This window comes from Natrix helvetica (genome assembly GCF_964273705.1).
Source record: "Natrix helvetica genome assembly, chromosome: 13".
Classification (NCBI taxonomy): domain Eukaryota; kingdom Metazoa; phylum Chordata; class Lepidosauria; order Squamata; family Natricidae; genus Natrix; species Natrix helvetica.
The window spans coordinates 10,602,830-10,621,383 of record NC_138557.1 but is presented as its reverse complement, the minus strand read 5'-3'; the positions used below and the strand labels follow the sequence as shown (position 1 = coordinate 10,621,383).

The 18,554-nt window shown below is 45.5% G+C and overlaps 1 protein-coding gene across 1 annotated transcript in view; it reads left to right on the top strand.

Annotated features, from left to right (window-relative positions):
* The first annotated feature begins 5,353 nt into the window (after positions 1–5,353).
* The window catches only part of SEPTIN12 (septin 12), a 75,471-nt gene continuing 62,270 nt past the window's right edge, over positions 5,354–18,554 (top strand). Inside the window, exons 1-2 of the mRNA XM_081966083.1 lie at positions 5,354–5,376; positions 5,632–5,750. Coding sequence (XP_081822209.1) covers positions 5,375–5,376; positions 5,632–5,750 — 121 coding nt within the window. The 5' untranslated portion in view covers positions 5,354–5,374. The remainder of the gene's footprint in view (positions 5,377–5,631; positions 5,751–18,554) is intronic.

Here is an 18,554-nt window from a genome sequence, read left to right as displayed (position 1 = left end):
CAATCAACCAATGGAACAGAAGTTGCCTTCAGAAATTTTGGGAGCTTCATCCCTGGAAGCTTTGAAGAAGAGACTGGACTGCCATCGGTCAGAAATGGTGTAGGGTCTCCTGCTTGGGCGGGGGTTGGACTAGATGACCTACAAGGTCCCTTCCAACTCTGTTAATCTGTAGCTGTACGTGGCTGGAATTGTGCAATTGTTCAGAATTCACCCAGGACGGAGGAGACAGAAAAGGCGTTGGCTCTCTCCAGCCAGCTTTGCTACGTGGTCCTTAGATCAAAGAAGAAAAAAAAGAAAGGAGAAAAAAAAGGTCAGATTTGATCTCTGGGGCAAGCTACCTTCTGTTTACATTACCAGTCCTTAAAATACGACCAACATGTCTATCCACAAAACCACTATAAGAGGGAAACATGCAAATGCCCTTGTCAGCCAGAGGTGTAATTAGATAAAAATATATACCTTGAGCGAGATTGGGCCACCCTTCAGGAGCAACAGGACAGTGGTGCCACATCAGCCCACTGCTTTGCATTGTTCCAGCTGATCTGTGTCCGACGTGGTGTCCTCCAGATGTGATGTGTGTCTGTGTGTGACCTCAGCTTCCAGCCAGAGCTAAGGCTAAGTCCAGAAACATGGGAAGGTGCCAGCTCAAGGCAACTTGGTTTATCACTACCAGAGAAAGCTCTGGGAGAACGAGGTGCAAAAGGCAATCCTCCTTCCGTCTCACCTGCAGCACAGCCAGGAAATGGAGTACAGGTAGTCCTTGAATTATGGCCACAACTGGGACCAGAATTTCTGATGCTAAGCAAGATGTCTGTTAAGTGAGACATGCCCAATGAAATGTCTGCAGGAACACAACCTCATTTCAATCCTGAACGACAAATACCGTATTTTTCAGAGTATAAGACATGCCTTTTTGCCTCAAAAAAGAGGCTGAAAATCTGGGTGTGTCTTATACACCGAATACAGCAATTTTTTTGCCTCCTAAAGACCCGCCCTCTTCACCCAAATGGCCGTGCATAGCCTTATGGAGGCTCTCAGAGAGCTCCTGGGGGCTGGGGAGGGCAGAAATGAGCCTCAGCCCCCAGCAGAACTCTATAAGCCGCGATAAGTCTATGCATGCAATTTTTCTGACAAAAAACGGGCCCCGTTTTTGCTCGTTTTTGCCCCATCCCACCCCCCAGGAGCACTCTGCAAGCCCCCCCCCCAAGGCTATTCATGCCTTTTAAAAAAACAGGGCTGTTTTCATGAAAAACAGGCTGTTTTGGGGAGGTTTGCAGAGTGCAAAAACTTTTTTTTCTCCCCTTTTGGAAAGCTCTTTAACTGATTGATGAGAATTAGCTTGATCAAGTGCTGCGCCAGCAGAAACAAAGTCTTAGGTGCTGCAGATTGTCCGCGATTTCCTTCTCCAGCACATGGTTAAATACACCTGGAAACATCACCCTCCCTCCCTACTCTCTCTCTCTCCCTACCTACCTACTGTATTTCTCCCCCCACTCTCTCTATTTCTTTCTCTCTCTATCCCTCTACCTACCCACCTACCTACACTCTATCTCTCTCTTTTTTCTCTCTCTCTCATTCCGTTTATCTACCTACCTACCTACCTACCTACCTACCTAACTACTCTCTCTCTCTCCCTATCTACCTACTGTATTTCTCTCCCTCTCCATTTCTTTCTCTCTCTATCCCTCTACCTACCCACCTACCTACACTCTATCTCTCTCTTTTTTCTCTCTCTCTCATTCCCTTTATCTACCTTCCTACCTAACTACTCTCTCTCTCTCCCTACCTACCTACTGTATTTCTCTCGCTTTCTCTCCCTGTCTATCCCTCTATCTACCTACCTACTTTTTTTTAAAAAAAGTTGCCTCTTCAAAACCTTGGTGCGTCTTATACTCCGGTGCGTCTTATACTCCAAAAAATACAGTATTCTCCTTTATTGGTGCTTACAGACTACCCAATTCTGCACTCTTTTTTTGCCAATAGCAATAGCACTTAAGACTTACATACAGCTTACAATGCTTTCCAGCCCTCTCTAAAGGGTGTACAGGGAGTCCTCAACCCGTGACTGCAATGAAGGCCAACATTTCTGTTGCTAGGCAAGAAGGTGGTTGTGTGAGCCCTGCTCCATGTTGCATCATAAGCTAGAATGGTCAGTAAATGAATGATTGTGAGACTATCTATGCCCTTGTACAAGCTGATGCCATCGAGATGCACTGGGCTACCATCCCCATTTTCCACAATGATGCCACCTGTGGATGATGGGAATTGCAGACCAACCCATCTGGAGGCTGCTGGGTTGAGGAATAGCAATAGCTAAGTGCTTATATATGCCGCTTCGCAGTGCTTTTACAGCCCTCTCTCAGTGGCTTTAGAGAATCAGCATATTTTCCCCAATATTTTGGGTCCTCATTTTACCGACTTCAGCAGAATGGAAGGCCGAGTCAACCTTGAGCTTGGTGAGATTCGAACTGCTGACAGTTAGCCTGCAATACTGCATTCTAATCACTGTGTACCCTGGAAGGAAGGAAGGAAGGAAGGAAGGAAGGAAGGAAGGAAGGAAGGAGGGAGGGAGAGAGGGAGGAAGGAAGGAGGGTGGGAGGGAGGGAGAGAGGAAGGAAGGTGGGAGAGATGGAGGAAGGAAAGAAGGAAGGAAGGTGGGAGGGAGGGAGGAAGGAAGGAGGGTGGGATAGAGGGAGGGAGGTGGGAGGAAGGAAGGAGGGAGGGAGGAAGGAAGGAGGGTGGGGGAGAGGAAGGAAGAAGGGAGGGAGGAAGGAAGGAGGGAGGGAGGGAGGGAGGAAGGAAGGAAGGAAGGAAGGAGGAAGGTAGGAAGGAAGGAATAGCAGACTTATATACCACTTCACAGGGCTTTACAGCCCTCTCTAAGTGGTTTACAGAATCAGCATCTGTTGTAACTTCGCATGATTAGTAAACACAGGTTTGTAAGTCAGACTATCTGAAATGCATTTGGGGGTCTCCACTCTGTTGAAAGACCAACACAGGTGTGTTACATGGGTTGAAGCAATGAAATACAAGTTATTGAATCTCTCCCAGCAGAAGTCTCTAAGTCAGGGGTATCCAACCTGGGCAACCTTAACACTTGTGAACACTTCAACTCCCAGAAGCTGGCTGGGGAATTCTGAGAGTTGACGTCCACAGGTCTTAAAGTTGCCAAGCTTGGTCAATCCTGCTCTAAGTCAAATTGTGCTGAGCTGAGATATTTTCTGACAGTGAGAGCAATCAACCCACGGAACAGAAGTTGCTGGAGCTTCATCACTGAAGGCTTTCAAGAAGATATTGGACTGCCATCTGTCAGGAATGGTGTAGGGTCTCCTGCATGGGTGGGGTTGGACCAGATGACCTGCAAGGTCCCTTCCAACTCTGTTCATCTGCTAACTTTGTCCATAAGGATTATCTGATTCAGGGCTCATACGTACTCAGAAAATTAATTGAGTCAACCCTGGCTTTGTTAACCAGGACTTGGAGATTATGTACATCCATCCAGATATAATTAATCATCTCACTGACCCGGTTAGGTATCAAATCCCAAACAATGTTGGGAGGAAGGGGAAAAAATTATTTTCTAAATCCTTCTGCAAGCAAAAGCTTTTTTCAAATGGCTCGCCCTTCTCCCTTTGACACTTCGAGCTGGTGGGATCAGTTCCAGATACACAACAAAGTAGGAGGAGGGGAAAAAAATCCTTTTGCACATTCCCGGTATGTGTGTGTGTGTGTGTGTGTGTGTGTGTGTCTGTCTGTCTGTCTGTCTGTCTGTCTGTCTGTCTGTCCATCCCACGGAGATGTAGATTCAAGCATCTAGATCACAACAGAAAGTGATCCAAATTGATGGAGCATCTCATTTGTATTTTGGGTTATTGCTGCATTCCATACGTTTTTTGCATTTTTCTGTTGAAGAGTTGGGTTGTTTTTTGGGGGTATTTTTTTTAAAAAAGAGTTTGTGTTTGAATATTCAGGATTTGGTCAAAGGCCCAACTTGCTCTGCCCACTTTGGGAAGCTGATCTAAGGCAAGAGGCTGGTTAACAATTAGCAGATTTTTCAGACCCATGCTGAAAAAAAAGTCTTTGATCTGTTTGGTCTATATCAAATTTAAGCCGTGAAGGGATTAACCATGGTTTATCAGATAAGCCACTACCTGGAGCCAGTTCTGAGAGATGGCTCAGTTAAGTATTTCTTCTATATGAAGATAGGAAATATACTTTTCTCCCCAATTTGGGACATTCCTATTCAGAGGTCCAAGAGCAGGGCTGAACTTTAAAAAGTTGGCAATCTCTGAAGGGAAATTGACCCAGGCCTTATCAAAATCTGAATAGAGCTGGAAGGGACCTTGGAGGTCTTCTAGTCCAGTCTCCTGCTCAAGCACGAGACCTATACCATTTCAGACAAGTGACTGTCCAGTCTCTTCTTAAAACCTCCAGTGATGGATTATCCATGATTTCTGGAGGCCAGCTGTTCCACTGGTTAATTGTCCTCACTGTTAGGAAGTTTCTCCTTAATTCCAGGTGGCTTCTCTCTTTAATTAGCATCCATCCATTGTTTTTAGTCCTGCCCTCGGGTGCTTTGGAGAATAATTTGACACCCCCCCCCACCCTCCTCTTTGTGGCAACCTCTCAAATACTGGAAAATTGCTATCATGTCACCCCTAGTGCTTCTTTTCTCTAGACTTGTTGTTAGTTGCAAAGTCGTGTCTGACCCACTGTGACCCCATGGACAACGTTCCTCCAGACCTCCCTGTCCTCTACCATCCTCTGGAGTCCATTGAAGCTCACGCCGACTGCTTCGGTGACTCCGTCCAGCCACCTCATTCTTTGCTGTCCCCTTCTTCTTTTGCCCTCCATCGTTCCCAGCATGAGGCTCTTCTCCAGGGAGTCCTTCCTTCTCATTAGGTGGCCAAAGTCTTTGAGTTTCCTCTTCAGGATCTGGCCTTCTGAAGAGCAGTCAGGGTGGATCTCCTCTAGGACTGACCGGTTGGAGTGCCTTGCAGTCCAAGGGACTCGCAGGAGTCTTCTCCAGCACCAGAGTTCAAAGGCCTCCATTCTTTGGCGCTCAACTTTTCTAATGGTCCAACTAGGTTCTCTAGACTAGCCAAACACAAATCCTGAAGGATGGGAAATCTGGGAGGGAGGACAGACATGAAGTGGGGTAAAAGGACCTTGTGTCCCACACCAGCTGCTGCTTCTCCTTGTTTCTTGGGCTCAGCAGCTTCTCTTCTTGCTTTCCAGTCTGCCGAAAGCACCCCGGAGCCCCCTGCCCTGATCAAACCCGCCCCTCTCCCTCCCTCCCTGCCTGGCTGTCTGTCTCTCCTCCCCTCATCTCCTCTTACCCTGCAAAGAAGGGCCAGGCAAAGCCAAACAGCCAATGTAATCCCTGGAAGAGTTGAGCTGGGGGGGGGGAGAGCGTTCTGGGAAGGGGGGGGAGGATAGAAGGGAAGGCAACTCTTGTGTTGCTTTTGCTCCTTTCTGAGCCAGGCGGGCAGCCTCGGGAGGTGAGCGCCAGAGGGGATGGGGCAAAAAAATCTAATCCCACCACCACAGAAGCAAAAGCTCACCTAGGACCACAAGTTATGGACTTTGCACATTTGTGAGTCTAAATCTCTCTGTTGTTGTTTTCTGCAGGATCTCCGGGGTGGGGGAAAAGACAGCTGGACCAGATCCTGGCAAGCGTGAACGAGCAAGGAGGATGTCTCAACTGTCAGTGAAAGAACATCTGGATGGGATCCTTTCGGACTTCGAAGGTAAGTGCCGGAGAAGGAACCAGGCATCTGGGCAAAGGAGACCGTTTGCTACTTTTCCAAAGATTGTTGCTCCCTTTTTCTCTGTAGTTTCTGAGTTTGGAAGGCTGCTGATATATTTAAGTACGTCGTCAAAGGAAGGGTTAAAATGTCGATCATTTTGCAAGCCTCTCAAAATCTTCTTTTTTAAAAAAGGCAACCGGTTTCTTTGCTTCAAGAAAACCCAAATTAATACAAAGAAGGTTAGGTCCCAATCACACATTTTTGGAAGAAAAGGTCTTTAAAAATCTGGAGAATAGCTCATATCCCATTTGTTCTTTGATTGATTGATTGAGTGCCACCCCTGCATGTCTTCACTTCTCCTCTGTAGAGGCTACAACGGTAGAAACCTGCTCGCGTTTGACGGAGTGAAGGAACTGTTGATGTTATCACCAAGTCACCTTCTAAAGGAGACATTAAACATATCTATCAAATATATATCTAAATACAGAGTTTTATAAAGCTGCGTTTGGACAAGCCACTTATCCCAACCTGGCATTAACCATTGAACTTATTTACTCTAATATTTCTTAAAGGGGGTTCTAGGATTCCTGAGGTCCCCCCCCCAAGGCAGTGTCTGCAAATTCACAATTATTTAGCAGCCTACATTAAAAAAAAAAATAACAAACCCATACAGTACTAAGATGCCATAAAATTATTATGAGAAGCAGTAGTAGCAGCAGTGGATGTGTCCAATTTTATTTTTAATGTGGTAAATATTGATAAAGCTCTTTTGAGGTCCTCTGTAATTTTTTAAAGTGAGCAAGGGTCTTGAGAGAGAATTTTTTTAAGAAGCACTGATTTAACATATTTATGTGTATAACATATCAGTCACACTATTACTTCCTTCCTTCCATTCTCTCTCTCCTTTCTTTCTTTTCCTTCCTTCCTTTCTTTCTTTCCTTTCTTTCTTTCTTTCTTTCTTTCTTTCTTTCTTTCTTTCTTTCTTTCTTTCTTTCTTTCTTTCTTTCTTTCTCTTTCTGTCTCTCTCCTTCCTTCCTTCCTTCCATATGAAACATTCTTGCTTCTCCATGCATCAATTTGTAAATTGCATGACCTCCTCGCCTCTCTTTCCGATTCTGTCTGCTTCCAGTTTTTTCACTCTTCTTCCTCCCTACTCACCTATCTTCCCATCTTAGAAATGAGTTTTCTTTTCTTTTAAAGTGCTTTATAAGGTTTTTTTTAACCCCTTCTTATCCGGGAAGCAGTTTTTCTGTACTAAATCCGACCCATTGAAGAGAGTAAAGATTTATAATCCTGACTGTCTGTTACGGTGCAGAATTTTTTTTTTTCCTTAACAAGATATCTAGACTGTAAAGTTGCAAAACTGCATCCCAAGAGAGCATGGGCAAACCTCAAGCCAGAGAGTTGGTTGAATGAGATTTCTAGAGAGGGGAGTCATCAGTAGACCTCGAAATCTATTTCAAAGATCAAAAGTGGATCCTCAAAGTATACAGGTAGTCCTCAACCACAATTGAGCCCCAAAACGTATGTTGCTAAGTGAGACGTTTTTTAAGGGAGTTTTGTCCCATGTTACGATTTTCCCCTCCACTTTTGTTAAGCGAATCACTGCAGTTCTTAAATTAGTAACACGGTTGTTAAGTGACTCTCGTTTCCCCTTTGACTTTACTTGTTAGAAGGTCGCAAAAGTGGACACTGCAGCCGTCATAATCATGCAAGTCGGTGGCCAAGTAGCTAAATTCTGATCATGTGACCATGCCACGATGGCCGTAAGTGTGGGAAAACGGTCGTAAGCCACTTTTTTCAGGGCTGCTGTAACTTCCGAGTGAACTGTTGTAAGTCGAGGCCTACCTGTGTTTGAATAATGTAACTGGACCGCAAAGCCTGTTGCGTTCGCCCTTACAGAATCCGGCTTGCAGAATTTTAAATATCGGGAGATATAGAATGCACTGGGCTGTGAAATGAACGTGGCACATATCTTCAAATTCAAAACATCCCACACTGAGGTTTTGGGAGAGGAGTTTTCTCCGAGGCTTTCCAGGGATCTACTGTTCTGACCTGGGCTTCTGTTCTGTCCCAAGCCTCTACAATATATATGGATGCAGACTTGGCTGTCTGCCACAACTAAGGAGGGAGATAAGCAACCCCTTGGCTGGGAGCCCAGAAAATTATCTCTATGAAAACAAGGCTTGAACTCACGAAATTCTCCCGATCTTTCTCTACGGCTGGATCAGTAAATTGTTGTTTCCTGCAAAATTCCTCTCCTGTCGCCCCACCTATAAGCTCTCCAGGAGGGGCCAATCAGTAGCCACCTGTTCCTATTTCCTTCTGTGACCCTTTTTCCAAAGCTGCTCCCTCCTCCTCGCAGCCTTACGCAGCCTCCCTCTGTTCTTCCTCACTGCTCCCTGACTCAGACACCACCTGGTGGCCAACAGGCCTCTCTAGTCCCTGCTCTGACTCCGAACATCCCCCAGAGTCTTCCCCAGCCTCCAGGGCAGTCCCATAGAGTTCATTGCTGTCAGATTCCACCAACAGCTCAGCCGGCCGCTGTTGGGCCACAACAGCTTCCTGATACAGTAAAAAGCACACGCTTAGTCCCCAAAACCCTCTTTTTATTTCAACGGCTGTGAATTATGTTCATCCGCAGCCCGTAATGAGTCACAAATAGTTTGTAAAGAGTCCGACAGAAGTCTGCCAAAGTCTTTCGGGATAAGGCTGATAAGCACCCACCTTTATCTCCTTTGAAATGCTGCCAAAGACCTAACTGGCAATTAGCTTTGCAAGGCCACACAGAGCAAGGAGTCAAAAAAAGGAGCTTCAGAATTTAAACCGACCAGAACGAGCAAAGTTGCTTCCTGCAAGGGCTCCCGTACCTTTGCTCCTCCTTTACGTCCTATGGGAGGGGCCAATCACCTCCAAGCCTTACTCCCGAGTCATCCCTTTTGTCTTAACTGATCTTGCCTTCTGGCAGCTCTGTGCATGCACGCACTGGGAACAGTCTCCCCCTGTTCCTCTGCCTTGCTGCTGTCCGACTGGAGGCTCTGGAAGCAGCACATAACTCCCAGATGGCCCTGGGGGTTTGCCTCCAACACAGAGCCCTCATCCGAGCCTTCCCCAGACTCCAGGACTGGCCCATGTTCCTCCCCAACCTCCTCACTGTCCGACTCTGCTGCCAGCTCCGCAGGCCACCTGGGGACCACAACCTCTACCTGAGCTCACCTCTAAAGTACCCGTGATCCCTGTCTCCAATCCGAACAGTGTTTTGAAGTCTTCCGCCCTGAGATAACGCTGAGAACCAACACAATAGGAAGATAACGAGAATAATAGGAAGTTACCCCAGTTGCAAATGTATTCTGCTCATTTACATTTCTGGATTGACTCCAAGATGAAGGCCACAGAGCAAAACGCCTGGGTTCTATCATGCAAAGCCAGGGTGGGGATAAGTCACCCTTTGCCGGTGCTAAGTGAGAAGGGGCCAGCTGTGCCCCTTAGGTCTGTCTGTCACCTCAAGCTAATTTTTTGCAGCCTGCAGAGTACCGGAGGCCAATTCCTCAGAGTTTTGAGGTAGGACATTTGAGAAGATGGTAGGTGCAGTTCATTTGAGAAGCTTCTTGGTTGAAAAAAACAAACAAACAGTCCTCCCGCTTCTGCAAGCCAAATGAAAAACGACCCTTTTGTCTTTCGCCCTCCCCCTTTCCTCAGCCCAGCATCCCAACAATACTTATTTCGGAGCTGGTTAGCCTTAGTCAATCTGAGAACGAAGCAAAACGAAAATGGCACGCCCAGTCAAGGAACTGCCAAAGAAGCTAGCAGAAAAAACAGCCCAAACCAAGAGTTTTCCGAGATCACTCCCACCAACACTGGCAGGGCAAGGCAAGAGAACTGTGAGGGCAAACCTAAGGCAGGTGTGCCACAGGTGGAACGCGGAGCCATATCTGCTGGCATGCAAGCCTGCATTCAGTTTTGGTCGCCACAATGTAGAAAAGATGCGGAGATTCTAGAAAGAGTGCAGAGAAGAGCAACAAAGATGATTAGGGGACTGGAGGCTAAAATATATGAAGAACGGTTGCAGGAACTGGGTATGTCTAGTTTAATAGAAAGAAGGACTAGGGGAGACATGAGAGCAGTCTTCCAATATCTCAGGGATTGCCACAAAGAAGAGGGAGTCAAGCTATTCTCCAAAGCACCCGAGGGCAGGACAAGAAGCAATGGGTGGAAACTCATCAAGGAGAGATTCAATCTGGAAATAAGGAGAAATTTCCTGACAGCGAGAACAACTGGTCCTTCAGATCTAAAAAATGTTTTTTAAAAAAGTAAGGATGTAATATGTAAAGATGTAGAAAAGATGTGGAGACTCTCGAAAGAGTGCAGAGAAGAGCAAGGAAGATGATTGGGGGACTGGAGGCTAAAACATATGAAGAACGGTTGCAGGAACTGGGTATGTTTAGCTTAAGAGAAAGAAGGACTAGGGGAGACATGATAGCAGTCTTCCAATATCTCAGGGTTGCCCCAAAGAAGAGGGAGTCAAACTATTCTCCAAGGCACCTGAGGGTAGAACAAGAAGCAATGGGTGGAAACTAATCAAGGAGAGAAGCAACTTAGAACTGAGGAGAAACTTCCTGACAGTTGGAACAATTAATCAGTGGAACAGCTTGCCTCCAGAAGTTGTGAATGCCCCAACAGTGGAAGTCTTTAAGAAGATGTTGGATAGCCATTTGTCTGAAACGGTATAGGGTTTCCTGCCTAGGCAGGGGGTTGGACTAGAAGACCTCCAAAGTCCCTTCCAACTCTGCTATTGTATTGTATTGTATTGTATTGTATTGTATTGTATTGTATTGTATTGTATTGTATTGTATTGTATTGTATTGTAAGCTCTCAGCTTCGGGGCACACAGGCCAGCTAATTTTTGGCAGTGGTGGGATACGACTGGTGTGCCCTGGTAGAGGCGTACCGGTGCCTGCTGGGAGCACCAGGTACCGTTCTGGTATGGTGCTCCAGAGGGCTACCCACCCACCCACTCTCCTTACTGCTATTTGAGGTGATGGGGGCATTTGCGCACACGCACAGAGCGTTCGGCGCCTGTGCGATGCTCCTCTGAGCAGCTGGAGCGTCGTGGACGGTGGGTATGCATCCCCGAGCTGCACACGTGCTGGGCGCCTGGCCCCGTTGCACCATACCAGTTGCACCGGGATCCGGAACCCACCACTGGTTGGGGTAGGCTGTTTTTGCCCTCCCCAGGCTCTAGGAAAGCTTTCGGAGCCTGGGGAGGGTGAAAAATGGGTCCATCGGGCAAACCAGAAGTTAGGAAACGATCCTCAGGCCCGGGGTAGGCCGTTTGTGCCCTCCCCAGGCTCCAGAGGGTTTCCCGGGGTCTGGGGAGGGCGAAAATGATCTCCCCTGGCACCTCGGAGTGGCTCCGGAAGCCAGAAATGGATCGTTTCCAAACTTCTGGCTTGCCCGTTGGACCCATTTTTCATCCTCTCCAGGCTCCGAAATCTTTCCTGAAGCCTGGGGGGGCCCCCAAAGCTCCCTCCCACCGCACGGGGTGGGGGAGGTGACATGCATGCACGTGCAACGTGGTCACGCGCAACGTGGTCACACGCATGCACAGGTGTGAGGAGCACATTGCATTGTGGGTGTGTGGCACATGCGTGCACGCCAACCTTACAAAAAGGTTAGCCATCACTTTACTAGAATATAAACTGAGTACAAACCCTACTCCTTTAATAGCACTGATGATGTTACCTAGTTTGGTAATGAAACGTCCCCAAGGAAACAACCAAGCTCAGAGAGCACCAAGGACCCCTCAAAAATGACCCGAACAATGGAATTATCCATGTCTATGTTCACCCATAAATTGTGGTAGATACACCAATCACGGTTTGTAAAGCAACTAAGCCAAATGGATTGGATGATGGTCTAAAGGCATGCATGTATGAACTCATTTAGAACTGGGGGTGGGGATGGGGCGGAAATATAACCCTGTCCATGTCCAGAAACAATGTTGTTTTTATATATTTCTCTGTTCTTTAATTTGGGGCCAAGAAAGATGGCAATGGGATGCTTTGTGGTTAACTCCAGATTTTTAAGTTTGTAAACAATGCCTTAGCATGCTAGATGAATCTACCCATTATTAGATTATCAACAAAAGGATTTGAGATGAGAAATTTCCTGACAGTGAAAATAATTAATCAGTGGAATGGGTGCTACATCACTGGAGATTTTTCAGAAGAGACTGAAACAGGCACTAGTTTGAAATGGTATAGATCTCCTGTTTCAGCAGGGGGTTGGACTAGAAGACCTCCAAGGTCCTCTCCAACTCTATTCTTCTGTCACTGCAAGAACGTATACTTGTAAACCCCAGAAAACAAATAAACACTGTTTTAGTGTGGTTTATGAACTTGTAATCAAATACAAGTTCAAAATACACATTCCAAAACACCACTGCGAAGTTTAGGCTGTGATCACATCCAGAAATATAAACAGAATATACAGCGGACATAAACTGAAATGAACTCATGTTTTTATCAACATTTTCCCTCCTTCATCTACTACTGACTCTAGACAGTCTTGTTTGTATATTATTTGGAAAATAAGTGCCCCTAGGAAAGAATGGAGGCCTTTGAGTCCCTTGGACTGCAAAGCGATCCAACCGGTCAGTCCTAGAGGAGATCAACCCTGACTGCTCTTTAGAAGGCCAGATCCTGAAGAGGAAACTCAAAGACTTTGGCCACCTAATGAGAAGGAAGGACTCCCTGGAGAAGAGCCTCATGCTGGGAAAGACTGAGGGCAAAAGAAGAAGGGACGACAGAGAAAGAGGTGGCTGGATGGAGTCATCGAAGCAGTAGGTGTGAACTTAAATGGACTCCAGAGGATGGTAGAGGACAGGAAGGCCTGGAGGAACATGGTCCATGGGGTCGCAATGGGTCAGACACAACTTCGCAACTAACAACAAGAACAGTAGTTAGAGTTGGTCTCACTTGCATGTGGACCAATAAAAAATGAATCCCAAGGAAGTTTCATACCTTCCATAAGCAGAATTTCTCAATCTTGACAACTTTAAGATATATGGATTTCAACTCCCAGCATTCCCCAGCCAGTATGCTGGGGAAGCCCTATTCTATAGATTTCCTTGCTTCACCAGTAGAAACTGGTGAATCAACCAGGAAAGCTAAGCTAAAAATTCAGAATATACGGCAGTATAGTTTGTGTGGGTGAATGTATATGAGGAGAAAAAAAATACTGAGTACATAAGATATACACCCTCCCTCTATGTACTTTAACATGTTTATATAAGGGTTGGGGTATGCTAAGGGCCTTTTGAAGAGGTACTTTTAAAGTTGGAATTCAAACTCACGTAAGTGGTGTGACACTCCCATAAAATTATTTTACACACACACACACACGCACACACACTTGTGTTACAACCCCTGGTATGCCCAAATATGGGAGGGAGCTAACTACTCCCCCTTTCTGTCCTTCGGCTCATTACAGAAGACGATCCAGGCAGAAAACCATATTTTTTATTTTTTATGTTGCCTTTTTATATTTGTGTTGTATTTGTGCTGATAAATAAATAAAGGGAGACTAGTATAGAACTAAATACATACCTATTTCCCTGGCCTAGCTGATAAGGAAGAGAGCCTGTGGCTTAGTGGCAATTACATCAGCCTAATATGCAATACAGCCCTGGTTCGATTCCCAGTAAGGGTATGGCTAGCTGATGAGACCTAAATAAGTCGAAATAGATCTATACCAGTCTCCCTTTATTTACTTATTTATTTATATATATGCTGGTTTTGTTGTATTCGGGTCTTTTCCCGTACTTAACTTAACTTAACTTTATTGGATTTCTAGACCGCTCCTCTCTCAAAAGAGACTCGGGGCGGTGTACAGTCATATTAAAATGGTTAGACAGTAAATATACATGTTTTAAGTATACAATAAATAAATTAAACATAGGACTGGAGGAGGTAGTAGAAATTCCCTGTACAATTTAGTTAAGTTAAATTAAAATTTTTAGAAAATTTAAAAAGTTAAAAACATTAACCTTAAAAGCTATCCCAAATAAAATATCCGCCAGGAGGAAGATTAGAACTATAAGTGGGCCAGGCCGGCTAGTCGGAACAGGTGAGTCTTAAGTTTTTGTCGGAAGGAGCGGAAGTCGGTAGTAGTTCTAATATCGGGAGACCCGAATACAACAAAACCAGCATCTATCTATCTATCATCTATCTATCTATCTATCTATCTATCTATCTATCTATCTATCTATCTATCTATCTATCTATCTATCATCTATAGCCTCTTTGGCTTTCCATTCTCCCCAAACAATTAACCAGTGGAACAGCTTGCCACCAGAAGTTGTAAATGCTCCAACACTGGAAGTCTTTAAGAAGAGACTGGATAGTCACTTGCCTGAAATGGCATGGGGTCTCCTGCTTGAGCAGGGGGTTGGACTAGAAGACCTCCAAGGTCCCTTCCGGTTCTATTCTATTCTACCCTATATGTTGAGAAGCTGCAAGATTTTGCAAGAAGCAGCTAGAGCAAAAGGGGAGAAAACCCAGTGTTGTTTGGCAATTGGCCTCCCTTCAGAGCAGCTGCTTTGTTCCCACACAAAGCTGAAATTGAGATAATTCAGGCCACTCCACCATGACAGAAGGATAGAGTTTTATTCTGAAAGCTCCTTCAGGAAACCTCTGTGGAGAGGCAGCTCAGAGTTGGAACACGGACAAGCTGCAATCACTAGCGTGTGTCTCTCGCAGGGAGAGAGAGAGAGACATACACACACACACACACACACACAGACAGGGAGACAGGGAGACAGAGAAACACACACAGAGAGAGAGAGACAGAGACACACACAGAGAAATACAGAGAGAGAGGAGAGAGAGAAACACAGAGAAATACAGAGAGAGAGAGACACACACACACAAAGAGAGACACACAGAGAAACACACACACAGAGAAATACAGAGAGACAGAGAGAGACAGAGACACACACATAGAGAGAAACAGAGACAGAGAGAGACAGAGATGCAGAGAAACACAGAGAAACACAGAGACAGAGAGAGAAAGAGAGAGACACAGAGACACACAGAGAGACAGAGAGAGAGACAGAAACACAGAGAGACAGAGACACACAAAGAGAGAGACAGAAAAACACAGAGAGACAGAGAGAGAGACAAAGAAACACAGAGAGACAGAGATACATACAGAGACACACAGAGAGAGAGAAACACAGAGAAACAGACAGAGACAGAAAGACAGGCACACAGAGAGAGACACACAGAGAAACAGAGAGACAGACAGAGACAGAGACAGATTGAGAGAGAGACAGAGACAGAAACACACATCGAGAGAAACACAGAGAAACACACACACACACTCACACACACACACTCACACACACAAACACACCCACAGAGAGAGAAGGAGTGACAGTTTTGTTGGGTTTTTTTTTGCTTAAGGGTTCCAGTTACTATCTGTTGCTGTAGCCCTGTCTCTCTCCCCACATTTCACAGTTTGTAATTTAGGGAAGTTTGGAGCCAGAACTCATGAGAAAGGGTGGGGTGAGGGAGGGAGGAACTCCACAATGCACAGAAACTCTGGGGACTCAACAGTGATCAAGGGCTCCTACCTCCCAGACAGATCTTGTTGGCCACCTGTGTTGATGAGAAGGCCTTCTCCAAACATCTGCAGGACTTGAAGGATCAAGAACACTTTTGACCTAGTAATTTTAAGCAGAAGAACCTCACTTGTCTATGGAGATTCTCAGTCTTCCAAGTCGTGCTTGTCCCAAACTCGTGTGTTTTTTTTCAAGAGGCAACTGGACTTTCTGGTTTTTCTTTGAAGACGTTTTGGTTATCATCCAAGAAGCTGCTTCAGATCTGACTGGATGGTGGGGGGATCCTTCCATTCCGCACCATCCAGTCAGAGCTGAAAAAGCTTCTTAGATGAGAAGCAAAACATCATTAATTAAAAAACAGAAAGTCCAGTTGCCTCTTGAAAAAAAAATGCAACTTTGGAAGAACCTAACTTGGAAGAAGTAAGACTTGGAAACAGAGATTGTGCGACAGGTCTCAATTTGGGAGGAGATGGGATTCTAATTTGATCTTGGGAGAATTTAGGCAAGATAAAAACCAGAGGTGGTATTCAATTGGTTCTGGCCAATGGAGAACCAGCAGTGGAAATTTTGAGTAGTTCAGAGAACCGGCAAATAGGCTGGCCCCGCCCCCCATCTATTCTCTGCTTCCCGAGTCCCAGCTAATCGGGAGGAAATGGAGTTTTTGCAGTATCCTTCCCCTGGAGTAGGGTGGGATTGGGGATTTTACAGTATCCTTCCCCCGGGACTGGGGTGGGAATGGTGATTTTGCAGTATCCTTCCCCCAGAAGTAGGAAGGGAATTGAGATTTTGCAGTATCCTTCCCCTTGAGTGCTGAGGGAATGGAGATTTTACAGTATCCTTCCCCTGGAGTGCTGAGGGAAAAGAGATTTTACAGTATCCTTCCCCTGGAGTGCTGAGGGAATAGAGATTTTACAGTATCCTTCCCCTGGAGTTATTATTATTATTTATTTATTATTATTTCTTAGCGCTTATAGACCGCCCCCTCTCCCAAAAGGGACTCGGGGCGGTGTACAGTCCATATCAAAAACATCATAAATTAAAATTATTTTTAATTATTAAAATTATTTTAAATTTATTTTAAAATTATTTAATGAGATTTTACAGTATCCTTCCCCTGGAGTGCTGAGGGAATAGAGATTTTACAGTATCCTTCCCCTGGAGTGCTGAGGGAATGGAGATTTTACAGTATCCTTCCCCTGGAGTGCTGAGGGAATGGAGATTTTACAGTATCCTTCCCCTGGAGTGCTGAGGGAATAGAGATTTTACAGTATCCTTCCCCTGGAGTGCTGAGGGAATGGAGATTTTACAGTATCCTTCCCCTGGAGTGCTGAGGGAATAGAGATTTTACAGTATCCTTCCCCTGGAGTGCTGAGGGAATGGAGATTTTACAGTATCCTTCCCCTGGAGTGCTGAGGGAATGGAGATTTTACAGTATCCTTCCCCTGGAGTGCTGAGGGAATAGAGATTTTACAGTATCCTTCCCCTGGGGTACTGAGGGAATGGGGATTTTACAGTATCCTTCCCCTGCCATGCCCACCTACGCCTACAAAACTGGTAATTTTTTTTTTTTTTTTGAATCCCATCACTGACAGTCTGATTTTGAGAGGATAAGGAGTGGCTTTATTGATTCCGTGGCTAATGTCTCATCTTGGCACAGAAGGGGTGCCAGGACGCCTGTATCCTCCTAAGCTCATAAGAAAAACTGGCTTTTTGGCCAACCTAGAAAAGAACCATCTTAGTCATGAAATTGCACGTTCCTTTGATTTTACAATCATCTATAGTTACAGGGTACAAACAAAAAAAGAATTTGAGACACTAGAAAGATTGCAGAGAAGAGCAACAAAGAGGATAAGGAGGCCAGAAGCTAAATTGTACAATGAACAGTTGTGGGGACTGGGGATGTCTAAAATCTAATATGACTGAGGGCAGTCTTCCAATATTTGAGGTTGTCACAGAGAGGATGGGGTGTATCTATTCCCCAAAGCTCTGAGGACACAACAACAAAGTAACACATGGAAACTTATCCGAGGAAGATCCAACCTTGAACTAAGAAGAAATTTCCTATCAGTCAGAACAATTAATCAGTGGAACAGGTTGCCTCCAGAAGTTGTGACAGGTCTACCACTGGAGATTTTTAAGAAGAGAGCGGACAGCTATTTGTCTGAATGTATACAGGGTCTCCTGCCTAAGCAGGGGGTTGGACTAGAAGACATCAAAAGTCCCTTCCAACTCTGTTATTCTAAACACAGGAAGACTTGGTTGAGCTTGGTTGGGTTGTGTTTGGTCAATACAATATAAGAAAAGATGTGGAGACTCTAGAAAGAGTGCAGAGAAGAGCAACAAAGAGGATTAGGGGACTGGAGACTAAAACATATGAAGAATGGTTGCAGGAACTGGGTATGTCTAGTTTAATGAAAAGAGGGACAAGGGGAGACCTGATAGCAGTCTTCCAATATCTCAGGGGTTGCCACAAAGAAGAGGGAGTCAAACTATTCTCCAAGGCACCTGAGGGTAGAACAAGAAGCAATGGGTGGAAACTAATCAAGGAGAGAAGCAACTTAGAACTAAGGAGAAATTTCTTGACAGTTAGAACAATTCATCAGTGGAACAACTTGCCTCCAGAAGTTGTGAATGCCCCAACGCTTTTTAAGATGTTGGATATCCATTTGTCTGAAGTGGTGTAGGGTTTCCTGTCTAAGCAGGGGGTTGGACTAGAAGACCTTGAAGGTCCCTTCCAGCTCTATTCGGATTCTACACTAACAGATTCCTGCAGTTTTCTTGACAAGATTTCAGAAGTGGTTTGCCCTTGCCGCCTTCTTCCTGGGGCTGAGAAAGGAGGATCAGAGGATCAGCCACGGGAATCTGACAGCCATTTGTCTGAAATGGTGTAGAATCGCCTGCCTGAGCAAGGGGGCTGGACTAGCTGACCTCCAAGGTCCCTTCCAATGCTATTGTTCCATGTTCTGAAATCCGGAAATTGTTGATGGCACAATTTCTCATTGAGACCCTGCACTTCCTTCAATGAGGAATGCTTCTGGATGTTTCTATGAAAGCAGCGACGGGAGCAGAGAAACTCCTGTGTGGGCTAGCCTCCTCCTCTCCCTCCCACACAGATGTGGGGGGCCGGGCCGGGCTTATAGCTGCCAGCTGTTCCCCTAGATAGAAATTATGAATAGACATTT